The following is an 18,857-nucleotide window of genomic DNA, read 5'->3' as shown; positions in this document are numbered from 1 at the left end:
AGAAAGAAAGAAAGAAAGAAAGAAAGAAAGAAAGAAAGAAAGAAAGGAAGGAAGGAAGGAAGGAAGGAAGGAAGGAAGGAAGGAAGAAAGAAAGAAAGAGAAGGATCTCAAAGTGTCTCCCATGGAAAGCAAAGTTCTACTTTAGTGCCAGAGGTGAGCAGGACAAGAAAGGACTCCGTCCCATCTGGGAAAGACAAGCCACTGCATAGTATCCCTCCAGTGCTAACAATCATCCTTAAAACGCAGCCTTTAACAGGAAACCAAGCAGGAGCAAGAGGGCCAAAGCACACAAGGACAGGAGACTCTGGAGACACGGACCTTTAAAGTGCATCTGGAGCAACGGAGTGAAGACCAGCAGGCCAGGCCAGGCTGAGTTAAAGAGTTAGTAAGGAATTGTAAGAAAGAGATTGGTCAACCTTGAATTTTAGAAATTGGAGCCGTGGTTAGTTTTGGGTTTTGTTGTTGTTCGTTTTGTGTTTGTATCTGCTTGACACTGGCTAGGGTCACCTGGAAAAAGGGTACCTCAATTAAGAAAATAAATGCTTCCTTCAGACTGGCCTGTCAGCAAGCTTTCAGAGGACACTCTCTTGATTAATAATTGATATGGGAGGGTCCATACCACTGTGGGAGGTGCCAACCCTGGACAAGTGGTCCTGGGTGCTAAGTGACTAAGCCAGTAGGCAGCACTCCTTCGGGGCCTCTGCTTCCACTCTTACCTCCAGGTTCCTGCCCTGGCTTCCCTCCATGATGGCTTGTGATGGAGTGACATAAAGCAAACCCCAAGTTTTAGGTCATGGTCTTTATCACAGTAACAGAAAGCTAAATAGGAGAGAAATGCCTACTGGAGGGGACCAAAGTAAAGACAAAGACACCTGTTAAGAAGTTCTGCAGCTCTTTTAATGGCAGCGTCTTTAATCAGGATGCTGACATAAGAAATGGGGATAAGTGGGGTACCCAGAACATTTGGAAACAGGAATCTAAGAGAGTGGGTGACAGAAAGGCGTCTGCTTGAAACAAAGACCGTGTAAAACAGAAGGGAGAAAGTACACTTAATTTGCTCCTGGGCGCAAATCGCCCCTTCTCCTTAGATGCTGTTTATGAAAAGAGGAGACAGCAGTATAGAAGTGGGGTACCCGCCCACTGAAATCCGGGAACTTTTATTTAAAGTGGGCGGGCGTCAGCGGAGGATGCAACGATGAACACAGGTACTTCCGGTTGTTACGGAAGTGGGACTTTGCCTTCTCCCAAGCTCCTCCCTCAGCGGCCGGGCACAGTGACAGAATGGCCGAGCGGACGGCGCCGCTGCTGCTGCTAACCTTGGCAGTGGGACTCGCGGGGGGTTCCCAGGGCGACCGCGAGCCCGTGTACCGCGACTGCGTGCTCCGATGCGAGGAACGGAACTGTTCGGGGGACGCACTGAAGCACTTCCGCTCCCGCCAGCCAATCTACATGAGCCTAGCTGGTAAGCCCCGCCCACCCGTGAAAGCCCCGCCCGTTCGTCTTGGCCCCGCCTACTGTGCCCTGCTGTTCTGCAACTCAGAACCTCAGTTTCCCTCAGCGTTCTCTCATGAGTGTTAATGTCAGGAGCCTCCTGAGTGTGTGTGGAGGGGTGGGAAGGTGGGGGTGATGGGGTTGCATCAGCCTACCCCACCTTTCCAGAGGCTTCATTTTATTTATTCAAACCACTACTTTTTAAATACAAAGAAGACCTGAAGTAACCCAGGAAGCAAACCAGGAGCCTGTCCTTCTGGGCTTATAATCCCCAGGCAGGTGAATATTAGCCTTCTCCAAGACAGAATAGTTTGAGACCTAATGGGCCCATAGATTAAGCACTATACGCATTTGGAAGTGAAAGGGACGGAGTCAGCTTCAGTGGGTGGAGGCAGGGATCAACCACAGAACAATTTAAACAGGATGGAATTGATGTCAACCAACATATTGAGCACCCACGTTGGACGGGTGTCACAGCAGGTCAGCTGGCTTTCACCACAACCCCGTCAGATACTTTCCCTAATCCGTTTTAAAGATGGGAACACTCAGAGAGACTAAGTACCTTGCCCAAGGTCACACGGTCTGTAAAGTGGCAGAGCAGAGTTCCCAGTTCTGACCTGTTTGACCAACAGCTCCTCCACATTATTATCCGGTTTCCATTCCAGACAGAGGCAACAGAGAGCTTGGAGGTCCTAGGAGGATTTGGGTACATGAAGCATCTTGGTTTACCCAGAGATCAGGGAGCAGGAAGATTAGAGGCAATGAGGGAACAAAGGCACCGGGGAACCTGAGGAGTCTGATGAAGGGTCTGAGCTCGATTTTCACAGGACATAGGAGGGCACCAAGGATCCCTCCCTGGGTTCAGGATGGACAAGTATGAATTTAGGTCTCCAAGAGGGGCCTGCCAGATCCCAAGAGCTAGATCAAGGGAGAAGAAACTATTCTCTTTGCTCCCACTGATATAATATATTCTTCCCCACCTGTGTGTGTGTGCGCGCCCACCCTCTCTTCTCTGTCCAACTGGGAAGTAAGATTCTGAGATTTCCACTGGTTCTGTCCAGCCTTCAGGTCCTCTTGGTCTCCATTTGTGCCTGGAGGTTTATGCCTCCCTAAGTCCTCACACAGCTGTAGTTCTGTTTGTCTGTTTCAGGCTGGACCTGTCGGGACGACTGCAAGTATGAGTGTATGTGGTTCACTGTTGGCCTCTACCTTCAGGAGGGCCACAGAGTGCCTCAGTTCCATGGCAAGGTGAGTCAGGGGCTCAGGGATGGTACATGGTGGCCCTTCAGCCCCGAGCTGGTCCATGCCATCCCAGCAGCCTGAGATGCAGTGTCACAGGGTGTGGAAAGATAGGACAGGTATTTGCGCTCAGCATCTCTTCCTTTTCCCAGGGTGCCAGTGTGTCCTGCTTCTGAATTTGGAGGAATAAGGTCTGTGTCCCAAGCCAATTGTGATGGCACACACCTTTAATACCTGCCTCTGGGAGGCAGAGGCTGGTGGCTCTCTGTGAATTTAAGGCCCACCTAATCTGTGCAGCCAAGGCTTCATAGTGAACCCCTCTCTCCAAAAAACAAACCCACAGGCAGAAAGACCCCCTTGCAGTAGAGCTGAGCTTCTCAGGACCCACGGACCCTGACTAAGATGTTCCTGTCCCTGCTTTTCCAATCAGAGTCTAGATCATCAGAAATACCCTTCACACACACACACACACCCTGTAGCTCTGTGCCCACTGTTACCTCATTTTGGCCTGTGGGGTTGCCAGGAACTGGTCACCCTACTTTACCACAAAGCAGCCAGGCGCCCCGAGGACGATGGCAATCAGTTGAAGGGGGATGGGGCCTACATCTGGATGGCAGGTCTGTATGATTTCACCTCGTGTGCCTGCTGTCCCCAGTGCCAGGCTCCCATGGCAGTGGCTGCCTGCCAGCCAGGGAAAGACTGTCATCTTAACCAGGCACTTCTGGAGAGATACCCATTAGCTTGAGGGAACTTGAAATCCTGAGCTGAGGAACCAGCTGGAGTGCTGTCAGTGCAGCCATCGTGGAAAGGTGGACCAGGCTGGCTAGGGGCTGCCACTCCTCACCTCCCTGTGCTCCTTTTTCAGTGGCCCTTCTCCCGGTTCCTGTTCATCCAAGAGCCAGCTTCTGCCGTGGCCTCACTCCTCAATGGCCTGGCCAGCCTGGTGATGCTCTGCCGCTATCGCGCCTCTGTGCCAGCCTCCTCCCCCATGTACCATACCTGCATGGCCTTCGCTTGGGTAGGTAGCCTGCCAGGACACTCTGCACCCTGCTCTGAACAGGGGAGCCCTTCCATCCCCAGAGATGGGAGTCTAGCAACCAGCTTCTTCACTTTCCCAGGGCTAAAGTGTATGGTTTCAGGCACCACAGAAACAGAAGGTGCGGCAGCAGGCTTCTGGTGCAGAGTGTTCCTGCCCAGTGTTCTCTGGCAGGAGGGAAGGAGGACACATGTTATTCTTGCCCTAAGCGAGGAAGCTTAGGCCTCCGTGGGGTGGTTTACCAACAGGGATAGGAAGTGAATAGTAGGGAACAATCTTGGAGGGCGGGTCTTTCCAAGACCCCTCTGGAGGACTAATATGACTTTTGTTCTGGCCCAGAGTTCTTATAGGAGATCAGCCTTGTCCTGAGAACCCAGGTGGATTCATCAGAGTAGGAAAGATGGCTTAGCCTCACCAGTATGGCTGGGCCTAGGAACTAGAATCCATGGCCTGGGAACTGTTGAAGAAATGTGGTCTTGGGTACAGAGGGGGACCTTGTGACAGGAAGGGGGTGCAGTAGATGTCTGTCAGAGTGTCTATGATAGGCCATAAGGGAAAAAAATCCCACTCCCCTTCCTGCTAAGAGCCTTCATTTGTGTCCATGGGACACCTGCTGTGTGACAAGCCCTTTGCTGGGTGCTGGAGGCCCCCAAACATGTGAAAACACACATGTTCCTTGCCTTCTGGTACTAGTCTCAGAAACCCACAATTGGATGTTAAAGTACAGCCTTGAGGAAAGCACAAAGAGGGGGGAGCTGTAGGGCACTTGATGGGGACCGGCCTACAGAGCAACAGAGCAAGGCCTCCCTGGTGTGAGATAGGCCTGAGGAGTTGAAGGTTGTCGGGGTAAATACGAGAAGAGCAGGGGAATCTTCTAAACAAATCCAGAAAGTGTAAAGACAGCAGAGCAAAGGGTAAGGGCATCTGTAGGCCAGAAAGGTCAAGAGCCACAGGGCAGGAAAAGCAAGAGAGCAGGCTGCTCCAGGGTCTGGTGCTGGCAGACTCTGACCATAGCTGATGGCACAGTGCACTGAGATGCACAGGCTGACCTGACTAGGGCGATACGCGTGGAGGGATGTGCTAGACCTAGTATTTGCCCTTCAGTGATAATAATAACTGTTAAGACCTATGGAGTAACAGCAAAAAGAGAAGAGAAGAAGAAATTACGAATTTGGGACAGTTGGGCAGAATGACCATGATGTAATCCCAGCACTCATGAGGCTGAGGCAGGAGGACTTCAAGTTTGAGGTCACCGTAGGTAGCATAGTTGATACTTTATCTTAATTTGGGGGAGGGAGCAGGCTTTGAAACTCTGTCTCAAAAAAAATTTTTTTTTAATTTGAAAGCAAGAGTTATGGCTAGATGTGGTGGCTCATGCCTGCAATTCCAGAACCTGAGACAGGGAGGCAGGTATGAGTCCAAAGCTAGCCTGGGCTACGTAGCACCTTCTAGAACAGTGAGTGCTGCTGAGGAGGACCACATGCATGTGGGTCTGGGCTTGTCCTCAGCTCTTGACCAGCACATCCTTGTGGGATCCTGATCATGCGTAAGACTCAGACACACAGGGCTTTGGCCCCAGACAACATCTAACAAGTCAGCAGGGAGAGGAGACAGGGCTAGCCTCTAGCACCACACCACTGGCCTCCGGGGCTTGAGTGTTCTCTGGGATGAACCCTGACTGAGCGCTTGCTAAAGGCAGAATCCTAGTTTGCATTTGTGTAGCTGGGGATTCCAGTGCAAAGCCCATGCATAGGCCCAGTGAGCCTGGGAAGCAGGTCACAGGCATACCGGAGAGACTCAGTAAACCTAAGAACTGGAAAGTAGGACACAGGTCCTCTGGTGGGGACAGATGCTAAGATTATTGGGATCCTTTCATGCCTTTATGGGGTCTTCTAAGACACAGGGACACAGAGTCCATTGGTCGGATGATCTCATTTTTCTTTTGCTGAGACAGAGTCTCACTGTTCAACCCAGGTTGGCCCTTGACGTTCACTCTCCCTGCCTCTGGGCAGCTGGGCATTGCTGTAGTAGGCAGGTACCACAACATGTATTCTAGGCTGGATTTCACACTTGCCATTGAGCCCTGTGTTTCTGCCTGGAGGGTGTGGCGGTGGACTTTATCCTGGGCCAGGTCTTCTGGCACAAGTGTGGCTCTCCTTTGTGCTGGGCTGTGTGGATGGGAGGGCCCCCTGCCAACTCGAGGTTCTGCCATGGGGCAGGGCTGACTTTTCTCTGATAACTCTATCCCTTAGTGACCCTGTGAAACTTCAGCAGAAGAGGGTGGCCCCTGCCTTGCCGTTTAGATCTAGGTTTGGCCTGAACAGGTACCAGGAAGGGCTGTGGAACCTGCCAGAGTTCTACATGCTGTGGCCCTTTGACTTCATGGAATGGGAGGGGGGGGAGCGGGGGCTGGCCCTCTGCCAAAGCTAGGAGGCCAAACCAATTCCCCACCTTTATCTAGCAGGGAAAGGTCCTCAGATGTGGATGTGAGATGAGGTGCCAGACACTGGTCGTATAGTACCACCTCTCTTGAGGGAAGAACAAGAGAAGAGATAGGCTGAAACTCTAGCAGAATAGTGGCTAGCCTTCAGGAAGGGCTTCCCAACGGTCAGACAAAAATCTAGTGAAACAATGTTAGGAAATAAGAAACCTTTTTAAAAATCTTGATTGATTTGTGAATATAGGCGTGCAATGAGTGTTCCTGCCATGGCTCATGTTAGACTGTAAGATTATTATTATGTTACTGACTCTCTCCTATCTCTCCCAGTACCTATAGGATAGGTACTGGGGTTTGAGCTCAGTTCTTCAGGCGTGGTACAAGTACCTTCACCCAAAAAATGTCTCACTAGCCCAGGAATCCTTCTCTGATGAAGGGAAAAAAGCCCTGCCTCCCCATGGAGGGAGCCCAAGGCAGTCTGACTGTGGCCCCCGTGGCCCCGAAGAGGCAACAGACATCATATTTAACATTCTGCCTCCCCCACTTCTGAGACACCAAGCTATTTAAAGATCCACTTGTCCCCACCGTGATGGTGTCAATGACAGCCCCGAGCACTGGGGCTTAACACTGGGGTCAAATTCCTGACAGATCTGGCTCACTTGGCATCCAACCAGTTTCACGGCTGTGATATTTTTGTCTGTTTTTATATTTGCCAGCAAAACTAAACCAGCCAGCCCCCTGCCTCCCTGCACCCACCTCTTGTCCCCTCACCCCTGACACCACTGCCACCCTGGCCCATGTCCTCCATTCTCATTGTTTACGCATGATTCTCACCTCCCCTGTGGCCCCTCCCACACACTGGGCACAGCCAAGGAATATAGAACAGTTGTGTATGTGTGGGGGTTTCCCTGTCCATCTGTCCTCTGTTTGCATCTGACTATAAGCTCTGAGGAGAAACAGCACCTGCTGGGACCACACTGATGGGACAGGGGAGCCATCCATGCTCATGGGACAGTGGCTTGGGAGCACAAAAACGGGTTCTTCCCATATTTTGCACCGTAGGAGCCGGGGTCCCAGAGCCCCACAGTTTAATCTTGAATTTGGTGGCCCTTGAGGAAAAAGAAATGAAAGGACATGGTGGGGTCAGCCTGGTGGATGTGATGGAGAAAACCTAGATTCCTAGGTTACCTGTGTACCAGGCAGAAGCAGTAGAAACCTCAGGTAGTGGGAAACTGGGGCAGGACAGGTAAATGTGTTGCCTGAGGACACACAGGAAATGCTGCGCTGTGGTTAGAGCTTAAAGCCCCCAGGTTTGGTTCCACGGCCTGCTTTCTTAGCAACACTGCCTTTGAGTGCAAGGAAAGTATCAGAAAGATCCCACCGTTCGTAGGTCACTCTTTAAGGCAGAGGGACATCCCCGGGTGTGTAGAGTACAGGCTTCAGATAGGACTCAGCAAGTTAGAAGGCCCCTGGGAGACACACAGATAAGGAACCAGCAGCGCCCACTGTCTGTGGTGCTCAGGCCTGGCCCTGCACACCTCTACCCTCTTCCAGGGTTCCAACTGCCACTTAGCTCAGCCCTCTTGTCACCTCCCCCTTCCTGCTGTTGGTGACAAGGACTCCTGGCTGGCTGCCAGTGCCTGCTGCCTCCCCCACCCCCCTCCCACACTGGTCCCAGGGCCACTCTCCTCCCTAAGATATCCTTGCACCTGGTCTGCCTGGTCCTTGTGATTACTTGAGCCCTGTCTCCAGCCCGGGGTCACCGTCTCCCCACACCGACAGATCTCACTATAGGCCTTGTGTAGAGGGGGAGGTGAGGGCTACTCAGGCCTGCCCCAGTTGAAGAGAGAGGGCTTAGACTTGTTCTGAACTTAAGGGTCACAACCCATGTCCCAAGCCAGATTTGACTACTCATCCTTAATAAACCAATTTTAAAAGCCAGACTAATAGTAGAAAAGCACAGAAGGAAATATGTGGCCACGTCGGGAAGTGCGCTTACTGAGAACCTGGCGTGGGACACAGGCTGTGACCTCCCCTCTCAGAGTCAGTAGCAGGCTGAGAGGCACAGCCAGGTACCCACAGGAAATGTAAGGCTACCCCCAAGCCTGAGGAAAGAGACGGAAGAGGCCTACCCACCATGAGATGCACCTCAGAGCCTTCTGAAGGCTACAGAGGCCATTCTTCAGGTAGCCTGTGTAAGTAGAAGGCACTGTGAGGGACTAGCTGCCAGAGATAAGCCAGGCTCAACAGTGGGTGGAGACAGAGCGCTCTCAGAGCCAGAGCCCAGCATCAGGGAATCTGCCTGGCTCCTAGCCCTGCCTTGCCTCCACTCCCGCCCTCCGTGTTACCCCCAGCTCTTAGCAATCTTAGCTCAGCTGTGTCTCCTCCTCCTACCATGGGACCCTACAGACTGGCTTCCTGGCCTGCTCCTGTGTCCCCCGACTGGCCACTTGTTGTGTTACCTAAGTGGGCAGCTCCCACAGGCCTGTCCCACAAGTGTCCCTGCCCACTCTCCCAGGAGTGGCAGGCAGGTCATGCCCTGCTCTTCCCTTTGTGACTGGCTGCCACCGATCCCTCAGGGTCTGGTATGTGTCTCCTCTTCTCTCAGTAACTGGGACCTGTGCTGGGAACGGGTCCTGAAGAAAACACCAGCATGGACTCCCATAGTACGGTGCATTTGCAAGTCTTGCCCACTGCCCAGTTCTGGGAAGAGGGCCCCCGGTATTCCCCTAAGCCATCCTGCTATCCCGCCCCTGCTCCTCCCGAAACTCTAGAGCAGCTACTGGCTCAGCGGGTTAGACTGGAAGCTGGGCTAGGTTGGCCAGGTTGGTCTTCCTCCGAGGCTGGGCTCCAGTGGGATCTGCTTCATTTCCCTCCCTGGATTGCTGTTCCTCCCGACACACCCCAAGCTAGCTCAAGCCCCCCCACCCCACCCACCTCATTCCCGCCCCCAGAAGCTGAGGTCACAGGCTCCCCTGGGCTGGGCTGGGGTTGTCATCACCTGGCAGTGGGGGAGGAGGCAGGGCCCTGGGGGCTGTTGTCTTAGAGATTGGGTAATTTGGGAACTTGAGTCTGCCAGGACTGGTTCCTTGGCCAGGCCAGAACCTGCGGAAGCCACAGCAGCTCTTTTTGGCGTGGGGGGGTGGGGGTTGGGTGGTAGTTTACAGTGGTGGGAAATCCTCCTGAGGGGACTGAGGTAGGTTGGAAGTGAGTCCTCCCCTTGTTCAATGGCCTGGCTGGGCACAGGAAACACTTTGTCTAACAGAGCCCCACAGGTCCCCTCCACCTTGGGCAGCATGCTGACTGGCCCCTCCCTCCTCAGGTGTCTCTCAATGCTTGGTTCTGGTCCACAGTCTTCCATACCAGGGACACTGACCTCACAGAGGTGAGCACCTCCCAGCCCCCTGCATGGGACAGTCCCAGAGGAGCCCAGGAGAGGGCAGGACAGGCTCCCCAGAGCGAGAGCAGCACCATCCATAGAGCTCACACATCTCTGCAGAACCTCATCCCAAACCAGGCAGTGCATGGAGCCATAGCTGGACCTTGGCAGGAGAGTTTTGTCATTGGCTTTCTGACCTATAAGGCCACTGAGCTGGGAGAGGGGAGATGGAGATATTTTCCCAGGGTTACCCAGCTAGTGTGATCATGAGTGCAGTCCATGTCTGTCACATCCCAAATGACATTTTGAGTTCATGGTGTGCTGTGTCCTCTCAATGCCATGAACACTGAGCCATTCTGATGTTCTGGATACAGTGAAACAGCCATGGGGGGTGGGGGCAAAAGGTAGGGCTCCTGATGACTGCAAGGCCAGGCTCTGTCCCTTCCCTGCCTCGTCCCCTGGGTCTCCTCTGTGGGCCTGCGCCGGTCCTGTGCCATACTCTGCTCTCTCATGTGGCCCCATGGGCTCTCCCACCCTCAGAAGATGGACTACTTCTGCGCTTCAGCTGTCATCCTGCATTCTGTTTACCTGTGCTGTGTCAGGTGAGCACTTGGGGCTAAGACAGAGAGGGGACTGCCCCAGCTCTTCTCTTCTACAGGCCCGACCCGGTTGGGGATACCAGAGAGAAATGGATCTGGCTTCTCTGGGAGCTCTGACCCTTGGTTTCTCTGAACCAGCTGGCTTGGTGGGCTAGGGTGAGGAAGGTGGTTTCAGGGAGCCTTCAACCCTTTGGGCAAGGAAATAGTTGAGGGGACGCGGCCCTGAGGACAGCCAGCCACACTCTGAGTTGTTCTGGGTGCCTGGACAGGACCGTGGGACTACAGCACCCGTCTGTGGCCAGTGCCTTCGGTGCCCTGCTGCTGCTGCTGCTGACAGGACACATCTCCTACCTGAGCCTTGTCCATTTCGACTACGGCTACAACATGATGGCCAACGTGGCTATCGGTGAGCCCCTGCGGAGAGAGCTGTGGTTGGGCACAGGGTGGATTCTCGGTGTGTGTGTGTGGGGGGGGGTTCTGGAGAGCAGGGAGAAGCTGAGATGGGAGGCTGGGGTGAGGGGAGTCGGGGGGGGGAAGGCAGCCAGAATCCAGGGGAAGACCCAGTGAGTAAACCTCTCCTGTTCCTGCCCACCAGGCCTGGTGAACCTGGCGTGGTGGCTGGTCTGGTGCCTACGGAACCGCCGGCGCCTGCCTCACACCCGCAGGTGTATGGTGGTGGTGCTGCTGCTGCAGGGGCTGTCCCTGCTGGAATTGCTTGACTTCCCGCCCCTCTTCTGGGTCCTGGACGCCCACGCCATCTGGCACATCAGCACCATCCCAGTCCACACCCTCTTTTTCAGGTCAGTGCTCCACCCAGCCTCTGGATTCCATTTTCTCCGCCCTTCCTTGCCCGCTCCTAGGGCAGGCTGGGGCTCCCCATACCCACTTGGCCCTCCTACTTGCCTGCTGTCCCCCCCCCACACACACCACCACCACCGACTGGGACGTTCTCAAAACTGGGTGACTGCCTCAGTGGGCTCATCTCTCCACCCACAGGTTTCTGGAAGATGACAGCTTGTACCTACTTAAGGAATCTGGAGCCATGTTCAAGATGGACTAAAGAGGCTGGGAGAGGGTGGCTCCATCCGCCTCGTCCCTGAAGCGTCTCCGGGCATCTCCCTTCTCCCCCCTTGAGATGATTGGCTTTTCCCCTTTTAGCTTCTTGAACTTGGCCATGTGGGATTTGGACCTGAAATCCTGTAGCTACCTGGCCCTTGCTGGCCCTCACGTGGAACCTGTCTTGGGGGCGGCCTCCCCACATCTGGGGCAGGGACTAGGCAGCTGTCCGGTGGCTGGGCCTGAACGGAGACCAAGTTTAGAGGTTCACAGAGAGGAGGAGGGCTGCGTCTATATCCCCAACCCCTCCCTTTCCACATCACTCACCCCCATAGTGCCACCCCAGGTACCTCCACTTAACCCCCAAACCACACCCACAGGCCTTTGGGGTTCTTTGGGATCTCTTTTTGTCAGGGCACACTAGGTGGCGCTGGATGCTTGCTTCTCAGCTGCCCAGGTTTCTCTCCAGCTCTGAGGAACCGGGCTCCTTGGGTAGGAGGGGTTTCTACCCTGCCTCCCACAACCCAGCCAGGACCCCGGGAAGCTCAGGATCAGAACCCAGTCTGCTGTTCTGACTGGGAGTGGACACATTGACGCATAGAGGGCTATGGGCCAAGCCAGGGGCAGAGATGACCACGTGGCCAGTGAGCTGGGGCACTGTGGGTCTTCACTTAGAGTGTACCGCATAGGCGTGTGTTCTGGGGGCAGGGCGCCGAGGTGGTTTGGGGAAGGTATGTGTAAGAGATGAACATGCACCGGATACGCTGGTAGAAGGCGGAAGCAGAACTCGGGAATCAAGTCATCAACAGTCACTGGAACTCCAAGTCTGCCCCAGGCCCCAAGGCCATCCAAGCTGCTACGATATGCACATGACCTGATAGAGTTTGGGATGCTGGGTGAGAGTGTGGGTGCCCACCCAGTGCCCCCTTTGCACTCCATTTAAATCACATACCTCCCCCCACGTCTTGAGAGCGCCCTGCAGAACTAGTCCCCCCCCCAGAAGACAGGGAGGCGGAGGGGGAAGCACCCACTCCTGCCTCCTGGTTCTTTATCTTGGGATGGTGGACCTCCCACTCAGTACCCTTTGTCAGAGCTGGACTCTCCCCGGCCAATCCCAGGGCAAGCAGGGCCCATTTGGCCTGTATCCTAAACCAACCCATCAGGAAGGCTGTCTACAGTTGAGCCCTGCCTCTGTCCTCTGCCCCCTCTTTGTGTGTGTGTGTGTGGGGGGGGGATAGCTATGCCAAGGCTCCAGCTCAGGTACTTAGGCAGCCTATTAGGGTTTTGGTTTTTGTTTTGTTTTTGTACTAAGAACAATTTTAAGGCCGGAGGCAGGAAAGGGCGTGTTTAATAAAGCAACTCCTGGCCTCCCTCACCCCGACTCTGCTACTCTATGTGTATAAGGTGGGCCGGAGGGAAGGAGGCATCACTGGCCGGTGGTAGATCTCTCTACCTGGGCACACGAGTGTGAGGGTGGTAGGGACTAGGCAAGGAGCCAAGCAGAGCCCGAGGCCAGCAGAGGGCAGGGGCTTGGGTCGAGGCTGGCACTGGCTCCTGCCTTCTTGGGTCTCGGCCTGTATTTGTGTCTGAACCTTAACACCTCCCACCTCTTCACTTCAGCCTCTGGCTCTCCAGCCTTGGCTCTTATTACTCAGGCTCCCTGAGCTTCACCTGGGGCCAAGCTGGCGGGACCTACTACCCAGCTGAGGCTGGGTCATGAGCCACCTGGCATGCAACAGGTGCCGTGTGGCCTTCCTGGGGTGGGGGTATGGGTGGTGTAGAAAGCAGCCTTCACGGAGGCTTCCAGGGAGAAGAGCAAAGCTAGGTTGGTTCTTCCAAAGCCAGCACAGACACAGCAGGGAACTGTTGCTTTATTAGGTTCCACTTCAGGGATAAGGACTTTGGGAGGCACAGGACACCTGGCATTTATGGGGCCCTCACACCTGCACCTCCATCTTCTGGGCCCAGGCAAAGAAGATGCCTTTGACATCATCTACCCCCGTGCAGAGGTGGGCTGGCATGCTGTAGGTACGAAGCTCTCGGACCTCATAACCACCAAGGACCAGGGCCTCCCTCACCTCCTCCTCAGACACTGGCACCACAGAGAGCCTGGCCTCCCCAGCAAGGTACCAGGACTCCTCCAGGGCCCCGATGAGGAGGAGATGACCCCCGGGCCTCAGCAGTGTGGTGATGTGATGCAAAGCCCGCCGAAAGCTAGTAAGGTCTGGGCTCACAGCCTCCAAGCAGAAGGCAGAGACCAAGGCGTCGGCAGGCAGAGGGACCAGGCTCGGAGTTCCCAGGGGCTGGGGCTTGTGCACATCGATAGGCAGGACTCGCTTCACCCTCGCTCGAAGCTGGCGTTCTTTCTCCTGCCAGGACTCACTGTACAGGGGGGCACAAGGCGGGGCTCAGGACTACCCCAAAGGCTCAGCCTTCTGCAGCCCCCCCACCCCCACCCAGCCACCCACTGCTGCACACGAAGCTGCCAGTCCAGCTCTCACCCCTTGTCCTCAATGAGGCAGGCATGCTGGCTATACACACTCCAGTCAAAGGCTCCTGGCTCCTCTCGCAGCCAGAGTCCCAGCTCCTGCCGGTTGACTTCCAAAAAGTCTGTCATGGTGATGTCCTCAAAGTGGGCACAGGCACTGAGCAGCTGGTATATGGTGGGGCCGGAGCCAATATCAATGAGAACCCGTCCGGACACCTCACCTGGTGGAGCAGAGGCAGGGATAACGGGTGGCTCCTGCCTCAGCCGCCCCTCCCCCTCGTGCTCTCCTCAGCACTTCTTCAGGGTAGTATCTGGAGCAAGTGCTGTGCTGACAGGGCTCCTCTGACTCGGGTCCCACCCCTCAGAAACTAGCTCTAGTTATGATTTAGTGGGGGAGATCCCGATCCCAAGACATCAAGGAATGAGCCTCTCCAACCTCCCCCACTCTCCCCCTCCCTCTCCCTATCTCTCTCACTTGGCCCCATCCATCTCTCAATCTTAAACATCCTCCCCTTGAAAGAAAAAGACTCTAAACTGTCTAGTCAGTCATCCAATTCCGAGCCTCAAGTGGTCCTCCAAGCCTCAGTGTCCCTAGACGCTAGGACTACAGGCCCGCTCCTGTCTGCCTGCTAGGCACCTTTCCCCATGAGTTCTGCTCTCTCATGCCTCCGTTTCCGGTGCTCACCGGTGGCAAAGACTTGTGCCATGCAGCGCAGCTTCCAAGGCCCGACGCCATCAGGGTTGCTCAGGTCTCCACGAGGAGGCGCGTAGTTGTTGCGGAGGTAGGCGCGGGGCTCGAAGCGCTGGTAAGCCAAGGCGACAGCTACCTGGCCAGCGTCGGAGTCAGGGTCCATCTCTGCAGCGTGCTTCGGGTCTGAGCCACTCCCTGCAGCGTGCTTCGGGTCTAAGCCACCGTTCATGCTTCTGTTGAGGCCTCCTCTCCTCCATCCCTTTATCTACCACTGGTTCCCCCCCGCCCGGACCCCTCCGTCACAGGGGTGGGTGGCTGCTGAGGGATGTGGCGCCTGAGGCCACCACATCTCTGCCACTCCATCCATCTCAGTTAGTGTCTGAGCAACAGACGCGCGGGGGCGTGGGGGGCGCCCTTTAGAACATCGCTCCCACCCCACCCTTGCTTTTCACTTGCTCGACAAACCCTCCACCCTTCCCAGCCCCTGATCGCTCCAGGGCTGCCCTACACCCCCAGCCTCAGTTCCAGCGGTACCCCAGCTCCTCTCCAACCTCCCACATACTCTTTGCCCAGCATCTCACCCCTTCTCTTTCCTGAGGTCTAAATTAGCCTGTGTCCCCAGTCCCAGTATCCTTCCCAGACTTCCTCCCCTCTCTCGGGGCACCCTTTACAAATTCCTCTTCTTTATAATACCAGCCCTACCTCCAGACCTCTAACCCATCTCTATCTTGCAGCACCCCTTCCCTCCTCCAGAAAGGACACTCTGTTCTGGCCTCTGTCTTGAGGACCCTGGGTTCTGAGCAGGTCTCTGCCTTGAGCATCGGATGGCAGCAGAGATAAGGAAGGTGAGCAGTGCTAATGCTTTTAGCAAGCAGAACATCCGGGCACCCCCTGCGGGCCTCTGGGGCTATGTGCTGCTTATCTGGGGACCGGGCAAGCATGGTTGGTTCAGGATGTTCCTACCAGGTCCGGGACACTGGACTCAGGTAGGAACAAAGAGTACAGACCATGTTCTTGGTACTGCCACGGCCTCTAGAGGGGCAGCGCATGCGCACTCTTGGCGTTTCGCAGGTACAGTTTCGCCGGTACAGGACATCCCCACACCCCTAACCTGATCCCGACCCCTCAGTCAACAATCGTGTCCCCACTAGGAAGATGGCAGGGCCTGGCCATCAGGCGTTGCTTGGTGCTCCAGGTACCTGGAACATAATCTGCCTGTCTTCCTTCCCATGTTCTCAAAATGGCAAGCTACCCTGGCAACAGCATCCCCAGTCTTCCTAAAGCAGAGACACTTTAAGTCCTAAGAAAGTCCTATGTCTTTCTGGGGTGGGAGGGTTACTAGCCTCTGCTAAGATAGTCCTGGTCTTCTATCCAGTCCTCCTCTGTGTCCCTTCCTTATCCCAAAGGCCAGACACCCAGGCTGGGACGGGGATCATCACAACAGCTGCAGAGGTCACAGACAGGAACTTAAACCCTGTCCTCCCATCCAGGCCAGGGACAGTGGGACACCTGATGCCAGCCAAGGATTGATTCTGTCTGGATCTACAACTGACAGGCCTTAGGGTCACTGACCCCATCCACACCCCAAGGCACAGCCAAGGACGGCCCTGGTGCCAGCACCTTCCATAACCTCCTCCACAGATATCATTTAAACAAACCCTGAAGCCAGCTGGCCTGCTACACACGTTCCAGTGCCAGGAACTGGACATGAAGCCAGGGCTGGGCAGTGGCACAGGAAGGGGGACCAGACAGTCCCCCTGTTTACAACTCTGCCCCTGTACCCCACCCCTGGAGTGTACCCTCTGGTTATGCCAGATTTAGCTCCAATGCTTGGCTGTTCCCAGAAGTGCACGGCGGACATTCATGCCCACCCCCAACCACAAAGAAAGAAAGAAGCATGGAACATGGCTGAGCATTTATTGCAGTGCTAACAGAGGGTGCTGGGGGCCTGCCCGCTTCCACCCTCTTCACATCCCCCTCCTTTCCAGAGCATTGCACATCCTTCTCCTACTCCATCTGTTCCCGAGCAGGCCGTTTCCAGGGGCCTCTCTCCTCTCACCAGGATCTCTCATCTCTTCTTCTGGGGCTGAGGGTGCTCAGCTCTCCACTCCTAGTGCCCGCCATCCTCGCTCCCCTCCCTGTGGGGACTCAGGATACCTAGGCATCCTGGCCTCGGGCTCCCTCCTCCCATAGCTCCCACCTCTGGGCAAACTACAAAGCAGCCACTGCCAGCAGCTCTCCTCCATTGTCCTAGCCAGGAAGTGCCCAGCCTGAGACAGACACAGCGGAGTCTGAGTCATACAGTCCATCTCAGCCTCTCTGAGCTTCCTGAGACATGGATCGAGACAGGGTACGGCGCAGGGGCCCGGGTTTGCTGACTGGCACCACAGGGGGAAGCTGCTTGGTGATCTCAGCCACGTCCTGGCGCTCCACGCACTGGCCGCCCAGGGCCGTCTCCAGGGCCAGCAGCTCCCGAAGCTGGATGGGGGTCTCCTCGCGCTCCTCCTTGGAGGCCCCCACCTTGGTGGGCGTGAAGATGGGTAGGGGCAGCACCCGCTGGTACGGCAGCTGGTATTCCTGCAGCCCACGGCCGAGGATACCCAGGCGCATCACCAGCCATGGCGAGCGCTGTACCACCGCCTGACACTGTCCCTGCCGGTGGTAGGTCTCATGCCTCTGTGTATCCTCCTCGTGCAAGGAGCATCTGAAAGTGGAAAGGAGACAAAGGTGGTGAACCGAGGGCAGCTCTTCTCTGGTCTTGGGCTAAGTGGGGTCTCCTTGGGATGGCTAGATCCCTGGAGCAGGGGAGGGGCCCCAGAAACTTCAGGGGTTTGTACTCTGATATGTAGCAGGTGCTTTGGGGGAGCAGAGGCAGAGCTTCCCCGATGATTCACACTCACCCCTCTTCCGGCCGGGTAGACAGAGTCAGGTCTTTCCACTCAGCCCAGAAGGCTTCCCTGCGTTCCTGGTTCTCCTCAGACACTTGGCAGCTCAGCTCTGAAGTGGCCATGATTTCTGATTGCTCCCTCTGCTATGCCCTGCTCCTCCGGAGCCCTTTAAATAGCCCCTTCTTCCCCCTCTCCCCCTTCTCCAGGGGCTATTTTCAGCCCCTCTGGCGTCAGATGCTATAAGCAGAGCCAAGACTCACTGGTGGTGATGGGGCTCTGAGTCCAGGGCGGGGGTTGGGGTACCCAGATTCTGGTTGCTCCCAGGTCAGAGGTCAGCTTTCAAAGCCTGCAAGATGCTCTGTTGGGGACCTGGGTTCTCAGAGTAGCACCTCCGGGTGTCTGGCATGCTGCAAACACCACCTCGGACCAGGCACATGGCCAGCCTCGTGCCACCTTGGCACTGTCTTCCTCTGCTCCCCCCTTGCTCAGGGAGGACAGCAGTTTGTCTGTAAACAGAACAGGAGAAGCAGGAACTGATGCCCTCCTCACTCTGCCCCATGCTGCCCGGATCGTCTCTCCTTCCCGAGCTCAAGGGCACATACCATAGTGAGGTCTCTTGACCAGAAGGATCACATAACCGAGTCTTCAAGTTGCCTGTACAGAAAGCCTAGTTCCTAACCAGCAACACACCAGCAGGGGAGAGGACACTTCTGCCACACCCGACCTCTGGGTATGAGTCTGTGCACTTTCGTTCCTCAGGGCCAATCATTAGAGAAGTGTTCTCCTAAGTCCCACCAGTCGGGGTGATGGAGGGAAGAGTGGGGGAGGTGGCCCCTTCTCATCTGCCTGCACGGAGAGAAAAACTGTGAGACAGACACAGAAAGCCCATTGAACAGGGTTAGGAGACCCAGACCAGCCTCAAGCTGGCTCTATTTTATATAATCATGGAGCAGTCTCTGCCCCTTTCCAAGTCTCCCTTTATCTGCTTTTCTCTTTTTCTTTTTCTCTTTTTCTCCTTTTCTTTCTCTCTTTCTTTCTTTCTTTCTTTCCTTCCTTTCTTTCTCTTTCTTTCCTTTCTTTCTTTCTTCTCTTTCTTTCCTTTCTTCCTTCATTTCTCTTTCTTTCTTTCTTTCCTTCCTTTCTTCCTTTCTTTCTTTCTTTCTTTCTTTCTTTCTTTCTTTCTTTCTTCCTTCCTTCCTTCCTTCCTTTCTTTTTTTCCATCTTTCTAAAAAGATTTTATTTAATTAAAGTATATGAGTACACTGTCATGTCTCAGACACACCAGAAGAGGGCATCAGATCCCATCCCATTACAGGTAGTTGTGAGCCACCATGTGGTTGCTGGGAATTGAACTCAAGACCTCTGGAAGAGCAGCCAGTGCACTTAATTGCTGAGCCATCTCTCCAATCCCTTATCTACTTTTCTAGCCATGGTGGAATGAACTCTGGGACTGGGCAGCTCCACTGCTTTACCTGGGAGGGAACTAGTGCTCTCTCTCTCTCTCTCTCTCTCTCTCTCTCTCTCTCTCTCTCTCTCTCTCTCTCTCTCTCTCT

At 55.0% G+C, this 18,857-nt stretch overlaps 3 protein-coding genes across 3 annotated transcripts; 1 reads left to right on the top strand and 2 right to left on the bottom strand.

Annotated features, from left to right (window-relative positions):
• Nucleotides 1–1,192: 1,192 nt before the first annotated feature.
• Nucleotides 1,193–12,612, top strand: Pgap3 (post-GPI attachment to proteins 3). The gene is made up of 8 exons (XM_021177286.2): nucleotides 1,193–1,462; nucleotides 2,642–2,739; nucleotides 3,596–3,748; nucleotides 9,526–9,588; nucleotides 10,123–10,184; nucleotides 10,451–10,587; nucleotides 10,777–10,981; nucleotides 11,178–12,612. The coding sequence occupies exons 1-8, from the start codon at nucleotides 1,282–1,284 to the stop codon at nucleotides 11,239–11,241; spliced, it is 963 nt and encodes a 320-aa protein (XP_021032945.1). The 5' UTR covers nucleotides 1,193–1,281; the 3' UTR covers nucleotides 11,242–12,612.
• A 464-nt stretch (nucleotides 12,613–13,076) lies between these two features.
• On the bottom strand, nucleotides 13,077–14,669 carry Pnmt (phenylethanolamine N-methyltransferase). Its single transcript, XM_021178449.1, has 3 exons — nucleotides 14,411–14,669; nucleotides 13,739–13,946; nucleotides 13,077–13,619 (listed from the first exon to the last, which is right to left on the bottom strand). The coding sequence occupies exons 1-3, from the start codon at nucleotides 14,643–14,645 to the stop codon at nucleotides 13,175–13,177; spliced, it is 888 nt and encodes a 295-aa protein (XP_021034108.1). The 5' UTR covers nucleotides 14,646–14,669; the 3' UTR covers nucleotides 13,077–13,174.
• A 1,649-nt stretch (nucleotides 14,670–16,318) lies between these two features.
• Tcap (titin-cap) lies at nucleotides 16,319–17,459 on the bottom strand. The gene is made up of 2 exons (XM_021178420.2): nucleotides 17,317–17,459; nucleotides 16,319–17,120 (listed from the first exon to the last, which is right to left on the bottom strand). The coding sequence occupies exons 1-2, from the start codon at nucleotides 17,424–17,426 to the stop codon at nucleotides 16,727–16,729; spliced, it is 504 nt and encodes a 167-aa protein (XP_021034079.1). The 5' UTR covers nucleotides 17,427–17,459; the 3' UTR covers nucleotides 16,319–16,726.
• Between the last annotated feature and the right edge of the window lie 1,398 nt (nucleotides 17,460–18,857).

Source organism: Mus caroli, chromosome 11 (genome assembly GCF_900094665.2).
Source record: "Mus caroli chromosome 11, CAROLI_EIJ_v1.1, whole genome shotgun sequence".
Lineage (NCBI taxonomy): Eukaryota > Metazoa > Chordata > Mammalia > Rodentia > Muridae > Mus > Mus caroli.
The sequence above is the reverse complement of the archived record's forward strand: the minus strand, read 5'-3'. Positions and strand labels throughout refer to the sequence as shown.